Source organism: Corvus cornix, chromosome 2 (genome assembly GCF_000738735.6).
Source record: "Corvus cornix cornix isolate S_Up_H32 chromosome 2, ASM73873v5, whole genome shotgun sequence".
NCBI lineage: Eukaryota > Metazoa > Chordata > Aves > Passeriformes > Corvidae > Corvus > Corvus cornix.
The window spans coordinates 131,944,815-131,968,920 of record NC_046333.1 but is presented as its reverse complement, the minus strand read 5'-3'; the positions used below and the strand labels follow the sequence as shown (position 1 = coordinate 131,968,920).

General features: G+C 40.4%; 2 protein-coding genes across 3 annotated transcripts; one reads left to right on the top strand and one right to left on the bottom strand.

Moving 5' to 3' along the window:
- Positions 1-21: 21 nt before the first annotated feature.
- Positions 22-9,595, top strand: RIDA (reactive intermediate imine deaminase A homolog). Of its 2 annotated transcripts, XM_010404944.3 has the most exons (6): positions 24-165; positions 4,428-4,533; positions 5,082-5,136; positions 5,977-6,045; positions 7,698-7,753; positions 8,185-9,595. In XM_010404944.3, the coding sequence occupies exons 1-6, from the start codon at positions 104-106 to the stop codon at positions 8,245-8,247; spliced, it is 411 nt and encodes a 136-aa protein (XP_010403246.1). In that variant the 5' UTR covers positions 24-103; the 3' UTR covers positions 8,248-9,595. The 2 variants fall into 2 exon arrangements, with proteins under 2 accessions (XP_010403247.1, XP_010403246.1); XM_010404945.4 differs by lacking the exon at positions 5,977-6,045 and having other exon boundaries at positions 22-165.
- A 1,590-nt stretch (positions 9,596-11,185) lies between these two features.
- Positions 11,186-22,314, bottom strand: ERICH5 (glutamate rich 5). The gene is made up of 3 exons (XM_019289046.3): positions 21,292-22,314; positions 19,231-19,347; positions 11,186-15,955 (listed from the first exon to the last, which is right to left on the bottom strand). Exons 1-3 carry the CDS (start codon positions 21,566-21,568, stop codon positions 15,933-15,935), a joined length of 417 nt encoding a protein of 138 aa, XP_019144591.1. The 5' UTR covers positions 21,569-22,314; the 3' UTR covers positions 11,186-15,932.
- Between the last annotated feature and the right edge of the window lie 1,792 nt (positions 22,315-24,106).

The following is a 24,106-nucleotide window of genomic DNA, read 5'->3' as shown; positions in this document are numbered from 1 at the left end:
TGGGTGGGGTGTGCGCTGGCCGGACGCTGAGGGAAGGGAGTGGAGGAGGGGCAGGTTGGCAGGAGGGTCAGTTGTTACTGCAGCTTCAGCACCGATTCCAGCTATGGCCTCGCTCGTGAAGAAAATAATCAGCACTACAAAGGCCCCTGCGCTGGGTCCCTACAGGTAATGCCTTAGCTAACAAAGATCTGGGAGTGCTGGTGGATAACAAGTTGACCATGAGCTGGCAGTGCCCTTACAGACAATGCTTTCCTGGGGTGCATCGGGAAAGTGTGGCCTGTCGCTCTGCTCGGCTCTAGTGAGGCCACATCTGGAGTGTTCTGTTCAGTTCTGGGTTCCTCAGTACAAGAAAGACAAGGAGCTGCTGGAGAGGGTCAGCAGAGGGGCACAAAGATGATGAGGGATCTGGAGCATCTTTTATGAGGAGAGACTGCGGGAGCTGCGCCTGTTTAGAGAAGACAGAGGGGATCTCATCAACACCTATAAATACCTCAAAGGCAGGTGACGAGATGACTGCCAGACTCTCTTCAGTGGTGCCCAGTGTCAGGACAAGGAGCAGTGGCCATAAACTAAAACCCAAGAAGTTTCAGCTCAACATGAGGAAGAACTTCTTTACATTGAGGGTGGCAGAGCACTGGCGCAGGCTGCCCAGTTGGAGGAGGTTGTAGAGTGCCCGACTCTGGAGACGTTCAAAACCCAGATGGATGTGTTCCTGTCTAACCTGCTCTAGGGGCGTTGAACTATATGATCTCCAGAGGTCCCTTCCAACCCTAACAATTCTGTGATTTTGGGAGTGGGAGGTCTCTCGGGAGATGCAGGAGCAGGTTTTGCTGGCAGGGTTTTGGCAGGTCCTTGGGGGGTCTGTTAGGCAGGCCTGGGGCTGAGGTGAGGGCAGGACCCCCTGGGCAGGGGCCAGTACTGGTACCCCCTTCCCCCAGTAACCTGCAGGGACACCTGGAGTCCCAAAGCACGAGTGGGGCTGTGGTGCCATGGCAAACTGCAGCCCAATAAGGGAAGGGGATATGCTTCAAAAAGTTTATTTGGGAAAATAATTCTGAAATTAGTGGTAAGCAGTGAATTTAAAAAAAAAAATGGAAGAAGAATGATTGTTCCTCAGAAAAAAAGTGCTTGACTAGAGACAAGCATGTTGTGTAGGGAAGCTAGAGATGCTGACTATGAAGGTGATGGAGAATGAAGGCTGAGCCCAATCCAGGGTGAGCTTGGTTAGATGGAGAGCTCAGTGCCTGGGAATTGAAAATTCTTTCTTATTTTGAATAGTTATAAATGCTTTTCAGTCTAAAAACTTGACTGCTGTAAAAATACGTAAGATGTTCAACATTTTCACAAGTATGTTGTTGCAGCAGATCTGTATGTAATTAAAATAAAAGAAAAATCCCAGTTTTAATTGGGGAAAGGTTTCTCTTTGCAATTTGGATATGAAAATATGTTCAGTCAGTATAGTGGATTCTTACAGCTAAAGTACTGAGAAGTATTTACCAGGATGTTTTCTAAGAATTTTTAATTCTGTATTCAGGCTTTGTTTTCACAATAGCATCTTCATGCCTTCCAGGTTCATTTTTGTCTCCGTTACTTTGTGTCCTTAGCTTTCTAAGCTTCAAACTGTGTGTTTCTTATAGGCATTATAAAGATGGGAAAATACAAAGTATAGAAGCAGAGAGACATGACATGAAGGTTAACTTCTGTAAACAATAAACTCTTGGTGGATTGCAGCCAGGGGCCTGGCATTGCTTGGCATCAGGAGAACATCTAAGACACGGGAAGGCAACAATTCTTTGGCTGCACACACACACACACACACCACTGTCCCAGCCTTCAACATAGCTCTCCACTCCAAAATTTTGTGCTTATTGGTAGTTCTTGATGAAATACTGCTTACTATGCAGCCTGTTAAATATATGACTGGTCTAACATCAATAAGTTTATCACTAACTTAGTTTATCAGATTTTAGTAAACTTGTTGAAGTCCAGAGAGCAAAAGTTGCACAAGAAATAACTGCCCCATCTCTGCTGTGAAGTCTGAGCTTGGTTACACAGGAATGAGGGTTTAATGTGGAATGGAGAACTGGATGTATGGGCTGCATTCCTGGTTCTGCTACAGCCCTTCAGTAGGCTTTTGGTGACCTATTTTTACTGTATTTTTCTATTTCCTTTACTGCATCCATTTGCCAGTACTTTGAGATAGGTAGGTAGATAGATACATAAAGACACATATATCTGTGTATGTATATATATATCTCATTAATGTTATTAACCTTTTAAAAGACACTGCAGAGGTACTGCTCTTGTATTAATCCACAATCATTTGTGTGAAGAAGATCTGTTAACTTTGCAGTCTAAAGAGCATGGTTCCTAACACCATCTCTCTGATAAACATTGTTGTTCTTAGGTCACAGTGTCTGTCCAGTTTTGCATTTAGGTACACTGAAACCTGAATGACATTAGACACACATTCACATCTCTGCTGATTAATGAGTAGCTACGATTGGCCCTAGTTACAAGGTACATCTGCAGTTAAAGAATGATTGAGGTTTGTGGAGTTGAAGTTTCCCTTAGCTTCACTCGTGCATTTGAGTGCAGTAGAAGTGTATTCCTTGGCTGGTAAATTGTTCCTAGTCTCAGTGAATGGAGGATTCCATTGGTAAGCACACCAAGAGGCGAAGTTGAGGAGCAGAGGAGGGGATCCAATAAGGCTGCTGCAGGTGTTGATCTGGCAGTGGTATCAGAAGGCTTCAGCTTGTTCTTTCCCAAGTTATTCATGATTTAGGACTCTCCAAAGGCCTCTGTTGAGATAAACGTTTCACTTTCATTTGCTTTGTGATAAGCAGTACAATTCAATCTCTTTTACTGGAGAGCCCTTACTTTCTTGTTGCAGAGTTCTCTGTGCTTCAAACAGAAACAGAAGTTTGTGCTCTGATGGCCTGTGCCTCAAACACAGCAGGAGTGGTAGGAAAGAAAATCAAAGAAGCCTGTGTGTACATGCACATATTTCTATCAACAAGACTGTGTCACCTAGAAAACTACTTTATTCACTGGTTTCTCTTCTTTAAATGGTGTAGTTTTATGATTTACTCCAGTTTTATTAGTTGATGATAGAATAAATAATCCCCATGAAAGATAGTTTACCATATCTGACAAGTTACTGGCTATTTTTTCCCCTTATGAAATTACAGGAGAATGTAGGACAGGGGTAAAAGGAAAGACAATGATGGCATTGTTCAAACTGCCTAACCCAGATCATTTGACCGAGTCCCTAAATTAGTTTGGCCCCCTGTGAGGTGAATGGATTAAGACAATCCAACTGAGTCAATTTCAGTTGAGAGATGTACTAAAAATATTCTTTAAATATGTCCCTCTTTTTCCATCAACATTAAAGGGAAGCTAACCTCCTATTCCATATACTTCAGGGAGGTTCCTAACTCTAGTTTGTGTAGTTTAAGAGACTTGTTGAATGGTCAAAACAATACATTTTCTTGTGGAATGGGAAGAGATAAGAAAAATGGTGTTGACACACCATAAGCTCTTCCAAAGGAATCTTTCTATAATTTGTTTGCAAAATATTTGTAATTATTGACTGAAGAGAATTAAATTATGTCTCTTGCTTAATGTTTGCTAGGTAGTTTAAATCTTTGTTTTCAACTTTTAAGCTCTTTGTGGTAGAGACATTAATAATTGCCAACTCAACTTCAGCAAAAACACACCTGACATTTTTATATAAATGTTTTGCAAATAGCTTGAATTTTGCATTCTTTTGAATTAACCCAGCCAAGAAGTCACTCAGGTTACTTGGTGAGAGCAGAATGTTTGTTCTGGGGATGGAGTGATCAAGGTGTTTTGCTGACTGGCCAAATTCATGATTCTGGAGGAATACTGCCAGAGAACCGGGGTGCAGGGTGTCACCTGACAGCTGTAACTCATTATTGTGGTGCCTGTTTGAGAAGAAAAATGTTAAATTTCTTCTGATTTTTCTTTTTTTTTTTCTTTTATTGCTCTGCAGCTGAGATGTAGTTGAAAGGTATTGTCTGCTTCTCAAACTAAGATGGAATATCAATTTTCAGGTGCAAAAAATGTTTTTATTTACTCTGCCTTCCCTCTGTGCTATGTGCTGTGTGGAATCTGTAGCTCAGTTTTGTGTTGTGTTGCTGTATTCATACCTTGTGCCTTTGCAAGAAACAAGGTTTATCTCCTCAAAGGCAGAGCTATGCACTTCCATAGATGATGTAATCCCAGCTCTTCCAAAAGCATAAGCAGATTAAATGTATGACTGCATGTACAGACTTGCATCTGCATAACCTCAGTCTTCTTTCTCATACATTGTAAAGTACTGTAGAAAATTTGAAATGTGCTTTCAGATTTGGAATTTGAAATGTTTTCTTGTTTTAAACCTAAAATGTCACTTGTGTTTTCAGCCAAGCTGTGCTGGTGGACCGGACAATGTACATCGCAGGGCAGATAGGGCTGGAACCTTCCACTGGGCAGCTTGTCTCTGGAGGGGCAAAGGAGGAAGCCAAGCAGGTAAGAAGTCTTCCAGCAATGAACTTGTTGGCATGTGTCTAATTAAACATGGAATTGTGAGAAGTTGAGGAGACTAGAAACCCCATTTCACATCCTCCAGATGAGGAAAAAGCAGGAGGAAGTAATTCCATCTTAACTAAAGCCATCATTTTTCCACTTTAGCAACTTGGAGGTCGGGGAGGAACTGTGTTTCTTGTAGGAAGGTAAGAAAGAATCAGTGTTTGAAGCAGAGGTTCACACCCCAATAAAAACCCTGGCTTGAGTCAGGGAAAGTTTTGTTCCCCTGGCAGCAAAGAGATGGAGTGAGGTAATAGGATGAGATGGAGCCGCATCATGCATTTACATCTAATGAATGGATGGTTTAATATTGATTAGATGCTTCCTTTTATTAATTTTTATTTAGGTCAGTCTTTTTTTTGACATTTGAGGTTTTGCTGGTTGAACTTACAGTAAAACTTGGATTCAGCCAAGTCACAAGTCATATTTACATACTTACATAAATATAACCCAGCTGATAGCTAAAAGATTTTTGTTTCATTTTTCTTTAGGCACTAAAAAACATGGGAGAAATCCTGAAAGCTGCAGGCTGTGACTATGGCAATGGTAAGTGCTGCTGTGACAGTGGCAAACAGGTGGTTGATTTTACCTGAATTAAAATATAAAAAAATCAAGCGACCTTTTAAAAAAAAAAAAGCTATTTGCTGAACATTCAGTTGTTACCAATAGCTGGAAGAAACAAAATAAATTATGAATTTGGGCTAAAAAATAAAAGAAATACATCTACATGCAAGTCTTTGCAATGGGTATCAATGGAACACTGCCTTTCACCAAAAATTTCTGGCAGTGGTACTAATATTTTAATTCCAACTGGGGAAGCTCAGGTGCAGCCAGTGTTGCAGTGACTGTAAACATTTTAAGCATCCTAGGCTTTGCTCCAGGTAAAAGCAGGTTTGTGTCTGTGGTGTTAATATTCTAGACACTTTCAATACTTTTTGGGTGGAGGACTCTAATGGTGGAGCTGCACCAGGATTAATGCTGGCAGTCCTAGGTAAAATATTCTAGCACAGACTGTATTTTCAGACCTTTTATGAACTTTGTTTTTGGCAGCAGATATTATATATAAGTTGTTGGCAGCAGTTGACTTACAACAGCTATTTTAATTGATTTGCTTATCAGTTCAACCTCTTGGAAGAATTTGGCTTTTTCAGAGCTAGTCAGAAATGGCTTCATTCCTTAAAGTTTTACTATATACTAGGTGCTCAGAACTTTTAGGTGGTTCCCTAAGATGTAGCTCTAATGGTCAATATCTGTTTGCAAAACTTTTCAACGTGTTTAGAATACTTAGGAGAAATGTATTAAATAAAAGCAAGAAATGCAGTAAAGTTTTTCAATCTTTGTATGCAAGTCAGAGGTCTAAAATAACTGCAGGTGTATGATCTCTAGTTGTGAAGACTACGGTTTTGATGGCAGACATGAAGGACTACAATGATATTAACGATGTTTATAAACAATGTAAGTAGATATTTTGCTTGAGTTTTACCATTATGGCTTGTAGAACAAATTATGTTCATGGTAATCAAAGGGTTTTAATGACTCAGATGATGTCATTCCATATTCTTTGAAATTCCAGCAGAAATTTTAAAAATATATAATTTTCAAGTATCAGATCAAGCACAGCCTAATTTAATGTGGATTTGTGTTCCACCATCCTACTAACTCACTCTCCTATGAAGATCAACTCCTGCTATCCCTACAGGTTGATCTTCCTTGCCTCTTTATCTTGCTTGATGCTCTGCTGTCCTGGATATAATTCTACTGTAGGCAGCCTTCAAATGCTGAATTTCAGATTTTGTAACTCCATTTCTTTAAAGTCTGTATCTTTGACCAACTTGAGGGTTATTGTTATGGGACAGGGCTTGTTCTTTATACAAGGATGAGCCATGCTGCTCCATTTGAAGAAAAAAGAGAACAATGTGTGATCAACAAAACTGAGTATAGACTGAAACAGGTGATTCCAACGAGCCATGTTGTGCAGAATAATTTGGGAGAATTTGCATGAGCTCCTTATTTATATGGCTTTAGCTTTTAATTAGATAGCAACATCTGGTCTTGAATGGAGTCTTATTGATGAGCAAGCAGCACACTCTCCTGCTTGTCAAAATGTACTGGGAGTGTGTGTGCTTAAGCAGGGTAAAACCAGACCAGCTGCGTGATTAGTTACTTGTTGCCTCCAGCCTGGAGTTTGAGAAAACAGTTGTTGCTGTTCTTTGATTGTGATTTATTATCTCAATACAGGACCCTGAAATTGCCATTATTGACAGTTCTGTGGTAACTGTCACTAGTAAAACTTCCACTTCATTATGCAAATTCCTTGGAAGTGTTCAAAGTCAGGTTGAATGGGGCTTTGAGCAACCTGATCTGGTGAAAGATGTTCTTGGCTGTGGCATGGTGGTGAATTGGACTATGTGGTCTTTAAAGGTCCCTATATATCTAATACTCTAATATATATATATATATATATATATATATATATATATATAAATATATAAATAATTATATATTCTAATACTCTACGAATTCACCGCTTGTATCTTTACCAGTACCCTTCCCCATTCCTCACCCCTGTTCTAGTATCTGTGATTGCCAGTTCTAAATGGGCACAGAGAAATAAGTCAAGGGCCTATTTTTCCTCTGTTTTCCTATGATATGAGTAAGGTTGGACTCCTGTTGATTTTATGTGAATCTGGGATCTTTATCTTTGCTCATGATTCTTTTAGCAGGGTCCTGTTTCTCTCCTGCTCTTTCTGTGAAAGAGCCATCTCCCACTCCCTGGTGTTTGAAATTGGATGATCACCATTCTGATTTAATTTTTCTTTTCCAGCCAAGTTGGTGTTAAGGCCCTGTAGTGTCAGCAGAGTGCAAGTTATCACTGGCTACTAGATCACAACTGCAGCTGACTGCTTGGTGATGAGTGGTGGCTTGCTGAGATTGAGAGCAGTCAGTCACCAAAACAAAACAACAAGGGGGAAATGATAGCTGGCATAGAAGTCTTGTAGCCTTGAATCTGAAACTGTTCCAATGATTGCATTTTATATAGATTACTTTGAACTGTGTTTTATCAAGCAAAGTTTAGTTATTACTGTATGCTTCTGATTAAATTACAGTTTTCAAGGCAAACTTCCCAGCCAGAGCAGCCTATCAAGTTGCTGCTTTGCCCAGAGTAAGTGTCACTTTTCTGTCTACAAAAAACACCCAAATTTTCTGAAATACCTTACTACTGAAGCATTCTGATAGCTTTTCTTATTCTGAAATAGCTTTGATTGCAATTATTTTAATGAAGACTCTTAATTAGTTTTTTTCTTAAGTATACTAGTATTATTCCCACACACTATCAGAGATCTGAATATGATATACACATTTCTTGATGGTGGAAGGTGGATACAACATTAGAAATAAGGGGTTATGGTACTTGAGTAAACATAAATTGAATTTACAATATTACTGAATATTGCTAAATCAGTAATACAACTGTCAGAAATATAATCTCTCTCAAATGTCACTCTGTTCTTAAAAAGTTGTATTGTTCATCCAATTGCTTCATAAAATAGATATATTAATTTCCTAATATGTTTCTTCATTGTTTTGTCACAGGGGGCCAGAGTTGAGATTGAAGCTATTGCCATTCAGGGACCTCTCCAAGATGCTTCAGCCTGACTATAAGTAGAAACTGGATATCTTACAATGACAGTTTTAGATTTAGTTAATACTTCTCCCTTATATCTGATTCCTACAGCTGACTAACAGCAGTTACATACAGTTGAAATCAGTAAACTTACTGAGGAAAGGTGCTTTCTTCGGGACTTACAGTGACTACTCTGCTGGCAAACCCTGAAACGTGCCTGAGTCCTGCTAAAATCAGCTGAGCCAGATTGCAGGACAGGGTCTGCCCTTTGTGGTGGTGAGTGGATAGTCAGGTATTGAGGTACATACCTGGGTGAACATATTAGAGTTGTACTATGCGTGATCTGGACATGGAAAACTATACTGATTTGTAATATTTGTAACAATTTTAAATCAGAAAAAATGACAGAAATGAGAAAACAGAACACTCGAATTGCTTAGCATACATCACTTCTGAGGAATTTTTCTGTATTTGTTTCTGAATTTTCTTATTCTCTTTCTTCACATAACAGATTACTCTTGGGACTTAGGTTTTTTCATATGTAAACAATTACTTAAGAAAGTTAATGTTCATTTCAGAAAGAAAATTATGCTTTTCTGAAGTAAAGTGGTACCTTTATAAATCAGATGAAAATTAATATCTACCTGTAACCTTTTTCATAATCTTTTTCATAGCAATTAAATTTTGACTATGTTTTGATTAAAAAACAAAAAAAAACCCTTAAAAAATGTTTAATGAGAATAAAATATAATTGCAACTGCAAAAATGTGCTTGTCTATTCTGGGAATGAACAAACTTTTCTTTTTCTGATTGTCCTTTGATAATCCATTAAAAAAATGTCTCCAGCTTGCTTATTCAATAAGAAATAATTTTAACCAAAAGAACAGGCTTATTATTTGCATCCTAATAGCTAAGGATTCAATGCTCCAGGACAAGAAGCTTTCAGCTACAATGTCATTACAGTTCTTGTAATTTTTTTCTTTGCCATTAAGGTCAGAAGCATCAGTTTGAAGGGGTGATTAAGCAATATTGAGAAGTCCAACTGTTGATGCTAGTAACTTATTCCATCCTTCTGTACTGATCTTCTGTCAGGTAGAAATGGACACTGTGTTTTTAAGTATCTCATTGAAGGTCAGCCACCTCATGACAGAGTTGATTCCCTGTCTTCCCCACAGCCATATGACTAAGCACAGTATTGGTTTGTTCAGACGGAAATGAGCAGAAATTCTTTCCTGTTGTAGTCTGTCCACCTCAATGTCTTTGTTTTGCTCTCTTCTGTGAAGATGCCATCCAATTACATATGGATGCTACTGTCACTGTGTCTTCACTGACTTTGTGTAGAAAGTAAAACTAGCTGTATACTGCAGCTTGGAGAATGTACCATTTCAGTGGTGGAAATATGTGTACCTGCTTTATCAAATGTCCTGCCCGAGGGAATCCCGTAGGCTGTTCCTTCCAGGGCAGCTGTTTGTATGCCAGAGAGCTGTGACTGTGTCAGTTTCTTGGTTTGAGACAAATTAAGGGGAAATGTGTGAAATGAATGTGTCCTCCAATAGAAGGCAGGTTTCAGCAGCCCCTCCCCCACCCAGGTTCAGAAAGAAATTTCTTGGAGGAAAGTGAAAAAAGCTGTTTATTTAACAAGCAGGGTGCATGCAGGCACAAAAAAGAATGAATAATGTTAAATAATAAAACCTCTTGCTGTGGAGAAGACCTGGTAGATTCAGAGTCCTTTCTGTAGGTGTGTCTCTGCTCTCTCCGGAGTTGGGTGTGGCGTGGGCCCTCCAGGCTGCGGTGTGGGGCCTCCTGGTGATGGGGTTCTGGACTGGAGCAAAGCTGAACAGTTCCAGGAGAAGAAGAAGAAGCCACAGTCCCAGAAAAAATTTCTTGCCTCAGCTAATAAACGAGAAGCTAGCTAAAAAGCAAAGGAATGCAACTCTCTTCCCTGCTGTGGAGCTCAGAGCTGGGGGGAGACCGCTGGAGGAATTCCACCGCCTTTTCCCCCTCCGTGGTCTCAGATCTGGCTTAAAGGCACAGAAAGGCACAGGATTCATGTCTGGGCAATAAGCAGGCAATAGGGGATACAGCATCATAAAGTCACCCCAAGACATTCCACCCAATGAAAGCTCTTTCCAGTCCCCCCTTGTGTGATCACACTCTCTTCGTATTGGTAAGCTGCAGAAGCCGTGAGGGGAGGCCATAACGCTGCTTTGTCACAGGTCAAGTCCCAATACTGTGGGTTCAGCTCTCTGACAGTTCAACGCCAAAGTTCAGTTCTCCTGTGTGTGCATTTCTGTGCATAAAGCCTATTGATGCTCCTCTTGCATACTTCCACCTGGTTCATGACTTTCATATGGTAAGCATGCAAGAAGAATCCAATCTGGCAGCATCGTGTTAATGTCAATCTTTCCATGGCACATACAGATGTTGCCTTGTCTGAATATCCCCCTCCATTCAATATCACAGCCACACTGCATGAATCATCTTCCATCCTTGAATAAACTGTAGGTGTTGCACTTGGGCGTTCTTACCTTCCTGCTCACCAGCCATGCTTTCCAGCTCTTGTTACCTCAGCTGCACTATTGCAGTAAGTATATTTTGTATTTTTTCTGCATTCCTGGTATCCCTTTAGCATACGCCAGAAGAGCCATTGGAAAGTTGTGAGAACAGTCAGCCCTACTTAGCCATCCTAGATTTGATGTGAAACAGCCATTTCTGCTTTTCACTGAGCTTATGAATTGTACCTTTATAGAAAAAAGGTTCATAATGAGGTTCTCACAGCAAATATGTGCAGATGTATTTTTTTTTTTTTGGTAGTATTATCTTGCTTTCTTTGGGAGATAATTACTTTTATTAGAAGCAAGATAATGCTTTTTGTATTTCAAACAGCAAACTTCCAAACAGCCTTTGAAAAATGCCTGACTTTTCTCTAAATAAACTTCCTATACATGAACTTTTATTAGTTTTGGCTTCTGCTCTTGTTCTGCCTCCTTGGCTGTACTAATAATGTATCTTATGCTCTACAGCTCTGACTCCATAAGCAATCCCACCTAAGAAAAAACACACTCAGACTTGTTAGGAAGGAGCTAGTACCAATATGGCAATGACTTTCTAGGAAACACAAAGCAGATGTTGCTTCATTTTGTCAATAATAATTAAGAATAATGTAACTGAATGGAGTCACATTTAAACTTTTAAACGGAGATTAATTCCTAATTTATATTTAGGTTTCTCTGTTACAGCTTTGTTGAGGTGTAATTACTTGATTGGGATTTATTTCACTGATTTGTAGCAGATTTAGTTCAAGTTCGCTGTAAATCAGCTGATTTCAAGAGTCTTGAACGTGATCTAAGTTCAGCCTTTTATAACCACAGTGGTTATTCCTTCTTACTGCTTCCGTTCTTCCCCACTACCTACCTTACCTGTGTCGTGCAGCCTCTCTGCCCACCTCGAACCCAACACTAGATGGCAGTTTCGATATTTTTTTGGCGTGCTGACCTGTGCATTGGCCGGTATAAGTCCATTATAGCACTCCTTGGGAGACTTCGGTGGTAGGAGATTGAATATACACCATTGCTTTCCACAGTAAGGGACAGTCTGAGACTGAAATGTAAATGAAACACCTGGAAAAAGTTGCATGTTGGATGCAGCTAACAAGGCAGAACACACTGCTTTCATTAAGTGTTTTTATCAGTAAGTAGGTGCCATTCTGCAAAAACTCAGGAACTGAAATTCACTTTTAGCTTTATGATTCCTCAGGTGAAGACAGTTGCAGTTTTTAGACTACGTATTTAAGTCAAGGCCATTCAAGACATTTTCTTGATATGTATTCTTCTGGTACAGAAAGTCTATAATAACTGAAATAAACTCTCCTATTTACAGCTATAACATAGTGGTTCTCAAAAGAAAAAATCAGCCTTCACAGAGAAGTTTAGAACATTTATTCTATTTAAGCAGTGTTATATTATTTGATTCTATTCTTTAAAACAAAAAGGCTAACACCCATGATTCTCCAATATGAAAAGCTTATCTCTTAGGTCTTAATTTGCAAACTACCCAGTATGTGGGCATTTAATAAATCCAGTTTTAAATAGAGGTAAGTTAAATACGGCTTTTTTTTTCCTTTGCTAGACTGAGATACATGCAGAATACAAAGTTGCAATTCAGCTCGTGGCATCCTGATTTCACCCTTTAAAATTTGTTTCTATCACATTTAACTAAAAAAACACAGCAAAACAGGTCTTCTCTTTCTGTGAAAGTAAAGCAATATATAAAGTACCAAAATGTGTATGTTCTATCAAGTGTTTCTTTTAGTAAGACTCTTTATTCTTAAAATGATTATATTCTCTACAGAGGAAACAGTGCAAAAAATAAATTTAATAAATCTGTGTTCTCTTAAAGCACATAAACTGCCCCAATCTTCTTCTACCAGCACTTGTTCTTGCTGCAGTGTTTACCTCAAAGCAGTTCCTCACTGAGTGAAAGAGCCAACCCGGGCCAGCCAGGTGGCCAGGTATCATCTAAGATCCTGCAGCGTGGGTATGTGTCTGCACAGAGCTGACAGGGTGTAAATTTAACCTTTTCTAGGGCTGTGTTTATTGGTAATTAGAAAAAAAATTCTGCCAGAACTTTCTTGTTAGCTTGGAAATTAAGTTTGTTCGTTCAAAGTTTACTGCCCAGCACTCCTCACAGTGAGGAATGATTACTTCCACCTTGGATGAAGTTGAGGGCTGAAGTTTGTTTAGCTTTTCACAAAATGCAAAACAATCATCAAAAATTCTTGACTGTATAAAAAAAAATAAAAAAAATGTGTTGCTTTAGATCTGAAGGTGTATCCTATAAACACAAATATTGGAGCATATCCTTTTCCAAGCTTTTAACATGAGAAAGCTCTTTGACAGAACAATTTCTGCTCCTTGCAACCTCCATGTAGTCCCAGGTTTGCAGAGGCAAAAAACTGCAGGCACTGTTCCTTTATCCACAGTACGTGCTTTGGTAGCTCCCAGACCACGAGTACTAGATCTCAATGAAATTTGCATGGAAGGGACATCTTTCATTTCTCAGGGCAGGATGTTCAGCATATTTCTAGCAGGCACATTGTGATAATTTAGGTGATTTAACTTTTCATGTTTAACACAGTATCAAGCATATTTCCTCTTTAGGAAAGGAAGAATAGATTTCATCTGTTGTGATTATAGAATATGTAAGGTGAAGATGATTAAGAAAGACTGCTACCATTCAGTCACTGACTGGTTTATATTCCTCTTGTTTTCATCTGCATTGTTAACGATGTGAAGAAGCTGAACAGTGAGGTAAGAACATAGTCACCTGTCTTCCTTGTTACAACAGTGGTAGAAAGAGAGACTCTGAGGTGAGCAGGTCATTTTGACACCCTTGTGTCTTCACGTTTTATTTCCAAATGCTGTCTCCTCTGTTGCTATGAATACTACTGATTTCTGTCACAGAGCTCTTGTTGGTTTATGCTTAAAAATGGTTTAATGCTTGCCAGACTGCAATTCATGATCTTGCAAGTAGTCAGCCTGTCTCTGCCAGTTTAATCTCCTGTGTTTTGGAGTGGGGCTGTGCTGGCACATGTGCTGCTGGCTGAACTGAATTCCCAGCTCACAGGAGGAAATCAGCCATGAGATGCAGCTGAAGATGGAAGTGCTTGGGGTTTCCTGGAACATGGCTGTACACCCAGCCCAGTCCTATGTCACTGCGGGGTGTTCTCATTCTTCTCAGTACCTGTTCCCCCACTCCTCAGCTCTCCAAAGTGCATGGTGTTGTTTTTCATGGCTTTTTTTCATGGAATGGTTTGAGTATGTGGATAAAAAGTTTGACTACTTCTGTTTGAATTTTTAATGCTCACTTTAATGTCAATAGATTTTTTAATAGAACTAGCAGCTCATTTTAGCTTCTCTATTACAGAAGGCTAGAAAAACTAAAAAATAAATTAAAAATGACATCCACCTAGCAAAAGTTCCCTAAAAAAAAAGTATGCTAGTTCTAAAAGTTTATGGTCTTGCCTACAGGAAGTTGATATTAAATGAAGCTGACAAGTTCATAAGAGTGCTGCTAAACAGAAAACCTTAGATTTAGTGATACAGCCAAGAACTATCAGCTTACACAAAAGGTTAATAGGCCAAGGATAGCAATTAGGTTATTTAATACAAACCAGAGTCAGCTGGAGTCAGACATGTACATGCAGTATGAAATTATCTCTTAGAGGTGATTTGTATAATTTGCTGGTGACAGTTAGGATTTTTTAAAGTCCTTTCATACAATAAAGCTAATAAAAGAGCGATACTGTGTTCTCCATGCTCTCCATGTCCTACATCCTTATGCCAGAGAATCCTGTAAACACAGTCCCCAGCAATATATTATAGATAGGCCCTTTGGACAGGACATAGCCTCAAGCTGTGCCAGCAGAGGTTCAGGCTGAACATCAGGAGGAATTTCTTCACAGAAAGGGTTGTTAAACTTTGGAATGGACTGCCTAGGGAAGGGGTGGAGTCACCATCCCTGAATGAGAAATGACTGGACATGGCACTTACTGCCATGGTCTAGTTGACAAGGTGGTGTTCAGTCAGCATTTGGACTCAAGTATTTTAGAGGTGTTTTCCAACCTAGTTGATTCTGTGATTCTGCAACATTCACCATCAGAACGAATTTCTACTCTTTATCTGACCCAAAACACAAATCATATTCAGGGCCTGTTTTCACAGGAAATTTGTTTGAAAGTCTGTCCATTCAGTTTCATCTCCAAAATGCTTTTTTAGCATTTTGGAAAATAACCCAGACAGTCCTGATAGCATATTTCTCCAGGAGGACAGCACTGCAGGGAAATATAATAGACAACCTCTTCTTTGGGAACAGGCTTATATTTGTCTCTTAGACAGGCTTGTGTTTTCTCTCTTAGAAATCCGTTTTAAAAGCCACAAATGCATATGAGGAGAGCTACGCAGCTAAAGACAGGTTATTACTCACCATGAATGTTAGCAGCTGTGATCTTCTAGGATTTATACAACTAAAACATCCCACTCAGTTAAAAATGGCCTCTTCTCCCTGCTTCTGCAGAAGTCATCACATATATTGTACTATGATGCCTTCAATAAATTTGTGTTTAAAAATGGGGAGCGAGCAGCACTCAGACAGTTGAGTCCTGGACACTGCATTCTGTTATCTTCTATTTTCTGGAAAACTCACCTCTGCATTTAGTTATAGGCTGCTAAATGGGCACTTTCCTTTCCCAGTCCTCTATGTGCTGTACACTTCAGCGGCTCCATACATTGCAAGTCCAGGCATTCAGAGGAACTGCCCACATACAGTCATTTAAAGAGAAAAAAGCTACACTGTATTCTTTATCCTAAATAATGTTGGTTGAAGGTTTCCACCATTTGAAGTCAGTTTTCTGAACCTGGGAAAAACTCCTAATTGAAAAATGAACGATTATACTCCCGTTGAAATATTATCCTGCTATGTATAGAAGGCACTCTGTGGCAGGGAGATGGAAGTTCAGGTATTTCAAACACTTGAAGTCTTGGCAGCTTGACTTCAAAATATCTGTATTACATAAAACTTATGCCTCCTATTCATGTGTTTGTAGTTTGTGGTTCAATCCATAAAAGCCTTTCTATTTTCCCAGCCCAATAAAATTTTAAAATGTTCATATGAACAGAAGAGCAGGCCCAAGAAGAGGACATTCATTGAAACATAACTTCTATTCCTTGTTATCAGCTGTCTCTGAAACACATGGAAAAAAATTAATTTAGCAATTAATGGAAGGTATAACTCGATATTCACTAAATCTTATGGGAGCTCAAAGGGAAAGTTCCCTGGAGGCATCACAGAATGAAGGGGATGTCTCCTCCCACATCTGTAAGAATGTTCTGTGTGGACCTAAAAGCAGCCACTGGTTCTGCTTCCTCTTCCCCCATCTCATTCCTGCACAGTCTTCCTGTTACAGACATTAACACCACTTCTGCGTGTCACTGCAACAGTCTCGAGCTCCTTCTCACCCTGCTGCCTTTTCTCTTAATATCTTTTGAAATCACTACATCATTCCAGTCAGATTTGACATAGAGGCAGGCATTTTATGGACAGTAAATCCTAAATAAGGACAAGGGACAAAGGGCATAAATTGACGTATAGGGTATTACCCTTAAATACAGGAATTTTTTTCTGTAAGGACAGGTAAGTTACAGGAATAGGCTGCCCACAACTGATGGAGTCTCCATCCCTGGAGATTCAAAACTCAGCAGGACAACCTGTTCCTGCTTTGAGCAGGACTAGACAAGCTCCAGCAGTATTCCTCTACCTCAGCTATTCCATGACAAAGTATGGCTGAGGAACTGTCCCCAGCCCCTGAAGCTGCTGTTGGCCATCAGCAGCTGAGAAGCTCTGGGGCTCACTTCATAGCTAATAGATAGTGCCCTAGGGGATGATTGGCTGAAATCACAGTGTCAGGCCATCTCAGCTCAAAGTACTTCTTTCCCAGCTAGAAGACTCTGAAAGGATAGGGAACATGGGAATGTGGGACTTGTCACGCTGAATTGTGGTGTTCCATGAGGGTGGGTAGGGAACACAGGAAAGGTAGGAAATTTGCATGGAAGTGAAGGTAACCAACAAAAGATATCCAACTGCAGTGACTCTGTGGCTAAGATTGTTAATATAACATGAAAAAAGCCAACTCCCTTTAAGGGTTTCAAATTCCAATCACTTAGCATGTCACTGAGCACTCCCTTGCTCTTAAGTGGACATCAGCTACCTTTAGAGCCCTATTTTTTTTTTTTTTAACTAGGATCAGCTTGTATCCTCTTAGTCATACCCTCCTAGAGACAAATCCCTGAATGTTTTTGATGTGTCTCAAAGTAAGAATTTTTCCATTCCCTTAAGCAGGCTTGCTTTCCTACCCAGAATCTTGCTTTATTTCTTCAATATCCTTTCAAGATGGAAGAATTGCTCCCTTACACAACAGAATCCCAGGTTTAAATGGTCACTGTTCCGTTCTTAGCATTGTTTGTTTCTCTTGCCTGCAGCTGTTCTCTGAGCTGTGTCAGTGCACTCCCATCATCTGAAATCCATTACAGACATAGAAGCAGGGCTGCTCTTTCTGCTCCCTTACAAAACTGTTGGGGAGAATACTGTCAAAGCAGGAAAATGGAGGAAGAATTTCAATAAAGCTGTAATCATCGCTGGGTGAAATTTCTGGAAATGTTCAAAGTCAGGTTGGATGGGGCCCCAAGCAACCTGTTCTAATGTGTGGCATCCCTGCCCATGGCAGGAGAGTTGAAACTAGGTGTCTTTAAGGTCCATTCCCACCCAAGCTTTTCTATGATTCTCTTGCTCTTCAGGAGTAGGAAGATGTTCTTTGAGGTTTCCTACAATCAAGTTAAGTGCTTTGCTGAATTCACAGCACAGAGAGATGATTCCTTGCAAAAGCATAGGAGCTTTTAGAAAAGACATAATTTTAAGACATTAGAAACAAGTTGATTGATTAAACTTGTTTTGACTTCATAGGCAAAGCTATCTGGCATAAATTTAAAGATCCTGCAAAAGAACAGTTGTCAATGGCCAACAACTGCTTGTCTTCACAGGCTAGCTTAAAAAGTAACAATCTTTATAAAGATGAGCAACTGTCAAACATGAAAATTAAAGGGATCTGAGCATTAGCATTTTTTTTTATCACTGATCTAAAGAAGCATAAGCATTGACCAAACTGCTTGACCACCAGCCTACTAGTCTTTCAGACTGTAGTGCTTATGCTGAAAACCTTTTCCCCTTAGCCCTCTAGCAGAAACATAAGCAGCAGTGCAACACGCTGGCTTGCCGCTGGCAGCCCTAAGGCTGTGACACATACTAGCATTGGGAAGGAACCAAAGACTGCTCACCCCAGGTGCAAGAGGTTCCTTTGGAAGTCATGAAAAGCACTGGTGTAAGGTATCTACCACCCTTTCTGCTGAAGCTGTTATCTTCTGAATTACATAAATACTCCCTAGCCCAGAGAGATTCCAAGCATGACTCAGTACACCAGTGATTAGGAGGGAGGGGAGAGAGAGAGGTGGTTCCAGCTATTGCAGTAACATTCGCTGGGGGAAAGGAGGAATTGTCTGCATTGCCTGATCATCCTTTTCTACATTCCAGCAATACCATAGAGTAACCTGTGGTGGTGGAATCACCATTTCTGGAGGCGTTCAAAAAACGTGTGGATGTGGCACTTAGGGACAGGATTTAGTGATGGACCTGGCAGTTCTGGGTTAACAGTTGGACTCAGTGATCTTAAAGGTCTTTTCCAACCTAAATGATTCTATGATTCTAATTCTGCCTTCTGGGGCATATGAACACCTTACATGATAGACTTAAGTGTGAGGTTCTTAGTCAATGTGGAGGAAGAAAAAGAAAGAACTTTTGTAGAAAGACTGTGGTGATAGAATTTTGACCATAATCTCAAAGTCTGCCAGAGGGATATCTTATCCCCTTAAATTTTTCTCTTCACTGGCGTAACAGTTTTCCAGAGTTACTTTATTTGGCCTGTGACTTTTCCTTCCCACCATGTGACTGAATATGCTATGCAACGTGCTTTCACCACAGCACCACACTGCTGATTTCAGCTGATAAGGAGAACAAGGGGATCTAAAATGGCTGGCATAGAATGGTAATCACAAAGCAGCATTAAGGCTTAGCTTACAAAAACAAGCCTGCAAATAATAATGAGCAGAGTAATGATTTTAACAAAGGCTTTTCTTTTCCAAGACTGCATGTTACAGTCCATCATTCTTCCCAAAGAGGGAAAAATTATCACTGGTAAGGCTCATGTGTTATATAAAGATGACCCATGTAAAAAGCATGACTTCCAATTGATTGTTCCAAAAACGTCTTTTAATGTAAAGTATTTTTGACTCTCTCTTGTGTAAAAATGCAGAAAGCAGCTGTATGCCAACAGGGGATTAAGGACAGCACAGTCTTTGCTGTCTCTTAAACAATAACCCATATGGTACTTCCCTCCTCTGTCAACATACCTATCTCTGTCGCTGCTGCACTATCCACAGCTTCTCCTGTTTCCTCTTCTTTTGTTTCAGGCCCTTCACTTACTGTCTCACTGAGCAGCTCAGTTTCCACCTGTTCTCTCGTCTCACCTGGGAAGGGTAACCATGGAGATCAAATTAGGATCCACTGAGAAAAACACCAAGTGCCCCAGCTCCTTTCTGTAAACAGTTTTGCTTTGTCAGCTCTCCAAAGCCCCTTACGAAGGTACCCCCTGAATGAACCCATAGAGAACAAGATGATCCCAAACACTTTTCATCATCCAGCTATACGGTTGCCTCATGCCTATGGAGTTCTCCTAATGCTTTCACAAAATCCTGTTGATGCTGTATCCAAAGTAAATAATGAGTACTATTTCTGTTCAAATTATTTTTCCTGGATTTTATTTCATGTATGTGCAATTTTATTTGCAACTGGAATGAAACAGAAATAGAAAACATAGTAACATGCAAGTCTGGCTGAAACCCTGCTTTCTGAGGGAAGCTGCTGCCTTATTCATTTCCTCATATAGCTATGGAAGCATAAAGGAAAGCAAAACAAATGCTAAGTATCATATATACCATAGCATAAAAATAGAAAAGCCCTTCTTCATCAGATGTGTCACAGAAAGAGAATTCACACAAGATATTACTTACACCTTGTAAGTAATAGGAGCAAAACTTTTTTCCCCAAAAGCCTTGTTCACTCACCCTGCACACATCACTTGGTGCTTAAAGCTTTACAACTCATCTTCAGCCAGACACACAACTGTAAACATGTTTCCACTGATGAGAGGTGACAAGACAAGGTCCAGGACATGCTGCTCTGCCTCTGGCACTGCCCTGAGGCTTAGAAATGGTGAATAATAAAATTGAAGTTTGCAGCTGGGCAGGATGTGTGTTTAACAGGTGAACAACCTGTCATTTATTGCTTACATAAAACGAGGCTTTATTCCAAAGGATAGATGCCCATTTTATGTAGAGGACAAAATTCTTTTGTGAAGGGACACAGGAGAGGACAAAGCATTGCAACAACTATGCCCAGCTACTGGGATGCAAAGAATGAGATTCATATAGCCAGTTCAGTGACGTGCAAAGCAAAGCCACAGGATTAGTGGTAGTGTGTGTAAGTGGCTCTGGACTTCCACAGATCAGTCCTTCTGCATCTTGCACTTCTTCAAGGCAAAAGTGGAGTGAGGAAACCTGCTGATACCATGTCTCCCTCATGTGCTTCACCTGCTTAATCCCTGAAGAAGAGCTACCCCAGGATGTATCTGATTCTTTACTGAGCTAGTTTGTACCATTTAGGAGAAATTTGATTCCTCCTGTGAAATGTTCATCTTCTGCATGTGCAGTCTATGTCCTCTGGGCACTAACCCAAAGATGAACACAGCCTGCAATTTCCAGGAAGGAGCCCACCTCCAGCTAAAGGTTCCTCCACAGCACATGGAAATACCTGTCATTGCAGACACCACTGCTTCCTCACACAGCCTCTCTCCCCACCCAGTCACCCCCAAGCATTTGTGGAAAGACAGCCCCATGTCTCTCCACTACTACTTCTATTCTGCTTGTCTTATAGCCAAGCTTCTAGGACAGACTGGACATGCCAAGCATGCATCAAAGAGATGCTTTTTCTTCTACATCCAAACATGCACCCTCCAGCTTTATGTGTGCAAGGGTAGTTGCTTTGTAATTAATACATGTGACTAAGTAATTGAGCCTTTGGGCTGTGCAAATACTAAGGAATGTGTCTGAGCTACCCAGAGACACAATGTTTTAAGTGAGAGGTATGGTGGGACATTTTACCTGCTAAGAACAAAAAGGACATGAAATGAAGTAGCAGAGGTGGAAATGCTGACTAAATTTATTACAGCTTGGACTTGTAAATCTGAGGCTTCCCCAGCCACATTCTTCTATGCCTCACATCATACAGACTCCCTGGACCAAATTCTGACTCCAGAAGCTCATTTGAGGCTCTTAGTAAAGTCAAAAGAACCCACGCAGGAGTCCCTGGAGGCAAATTTTGGTCTCCTGAATTTATGAAAGCACAAATATTACCCTCAATGAAGTGGTCCTCTTCAGTAACATGTACTTTCTCGACGATTTCCACTACAGAGCTGTCGCTGTCCTCTACCAGCCCACTGTCCTCTGCTGGTCCTGGTGAAGGTGCCCCAGCATCTTCTCCCGGTGCTGGCGGTGAAGGCCCCCTGCTCTCCTCTCGCCACGCAGAGGGCAGCTCAGAGCTCTTCTCTTCTCCTGCGGGCAGGGGCTCGGTGCCCTCTGGCTCCTCCCTTTTACTGACCGAATCTGTCTTCCCCTCCACATCCAGGATCATGGCTGAAGCCTCCTCTCCCGGCCGGTGCTCGCCTGGGTTGGTCTCCTCAGAGGCAAGGCTCACACATTCTGCTGGGTCCAACTGTGTTTGGTCAGCTACAGTTTCATGGTCATCTGCAGTCCGGGTGTTTGCACCTGATGATGCTTTTAGTTACAGTAGGGCAAGGAAAGGGAAAAGATAATTACAGATAATCGGTGAATGGGCACATAAACTGGATAACAACTAAATTCACAGTGAACCACACTTGTCTCTTTGACAAGTGTGTCTCTGAACACTTGTCTCTTTGACAAGCACTGCCTGGCTATGGATAATACTCCCTCACAGGTCTGCTGCACATATCCAGTAGAGGATGGTGCTGCTCTTACATTAAAAATAAGTTTTCATTTGAAGCACCTAATATATTTTTATATGAAGAGAGCAGACCTGTTTGCAAGTCAATGTTCTACTACATTTTGCCTTATGAATCTGCAGTGTGCAGGTGGTTTGCTGGTGACAAGACACTGCAAGGAAGCACCTTTTCCTGCCCCAAATCAAGCACAGGATCAATGTGGGGAGTGTGAGGGAGCTGCTGTCCTGGGCTTTGTGTGAGAAGTTCTGGTGGTACCTTCAGGTGGGTTGAATAAAAACCCTGAGAACCCAAAGGATGAGCAGTGCCCACTTCTTAAAGCAAAAACCACTTTGTCTGTCTTTTTCAGTACTAAACTACCATTCATAGTATGATTTGTCTAATAAAAAATTCAACAACAGGAAGCCTAAACAAGTTAAAACGTCTGCTTCTTTCATCTTTCATCAACTTATTGGCTAGTAAAGCAAATGGCTTTGGCAGAAAAAAATTATGAATAAAGAACTGACAAAATTGCTTTGACAGGTATTTAAGGATAAAAGCTGAAGACTCAAAATGAGCTATACTACTTATCAGACTGACTTACTAACATTCTAATTAAATTCAGTTTGACAGGATCTTGTACTTAACCTTTTCCTAAAGAATGTCAGGATGAAACCCTTGGTAATTCATGCATGAAATCCGTTTATATAATAATTAAAAAACTGGAAAAACTATTTTCTGAGAAAATTGTGATTGCAGTGTCAAAGCCAGCAAGCAGAACCACATGATACTGTTCGTAGATGAACACATCTATATATGTTTATACAGACATAGATGAACAGAAAAAAAATGTAATACACCCTGCTCTTAAAACATCTGCTTGAATACTGCTGCCCTTAAAGTAAGTTTACAGTTCTTTTGAGACGTTCAAACAAAACACTTCCCCAGCAAGTGTCACCTAGTCAGCATGTGCCTACAGACCCAGGGAAGGATGGCTAAGCCAGAAGAACAAGAACTGGGAATTTGGACTGCTGAGACAGACAGAAGGCAACTTCGACTATGAGACAGATAAAATCTCATTTGTCTCAGGAACTGTCAAACCATCCAAGTTCCAACCAACTCCTCCAAATCCACAGTGGTATGGCAATTCTTAATGCAACTCAAACAACAGGAGGTAAACTCAGCTACACGTCTCGGACCACAGAACCCCCCCAGGGCAAGACCCTGCCTCTGACAGCTGCTGAGGGGCAGGGGAAAGGGCAGAGGGCCCCAGCCCACGGGGCTGAGTGTCAATCCATCAGTGGAATTCCTTTGTCAACCTGTTCAAGCCCCTTTTCAGACTGTTTACACTCAGTCTCCACGATGACCAATGGCAATGAAGGCTGCAGCCCACTTACATCCCCTGTAAAACACATCCTGGCTGTTTTTAAGCCTGCTGCTGGTCATTTCATCAAGTTGAAGTTCCTGCATTACGAGAAACAGCAAATATATTTCCCCGATTACTTTCTCTAGATCTCTATCACACCTTGTCTTCCAAGCATTCCTTTTCCTAAAATGAAGCTCAAGGTGAAACAGATATCCAATCAGAATAACAGTGAGTAAATCTTAAGCTATTCTAAGCAGTGATTAAAAAAGCAATGTATGCTCAGAGACCAGACATTCAATCTTTTCACATTTTTATTTTTCGTCCCTTTAGACACTTTTCATGCCTTCACCTTGCTCAGTGCCAGATGGACAGGGAGCATTTAAAACCTACAGACAGAAACAAATGAGCTGTGAAAATTAGCATATTATACAGAGTTTTAATTTGTGTTAGCAGTAAAAGAAATAATTCAAATGTACTATTACTAGGAATCTCCTGCAGCTCCTATAAATATCAGTCCTATAACTTCCAGCTAGCCCTCTCTTCATCAAAATGTTTCATACAAATTGGATTATAAAATACTGCCATGCAACACAAATCCGCGCTGCTGGAGACCTGGAAGCATTCCTCTTTTCTCATCTGAAATGCAAAAAAATCCCTAATATGGAAAAAATAAATCCTCTCAGTAATCTGTTCAATACCTTTATCCCCAAGAAAAATGAACATCATGTGGCAGTCAGCATTCCTAGGATTCCTTCTAGTTTTGTTTTATTTTTAAATTTAAAATTTTTATTTTCCCTGCTGTAGACTATTTCAGCTAGAGAAACAAAGAAAAACACAGTGAATGTAA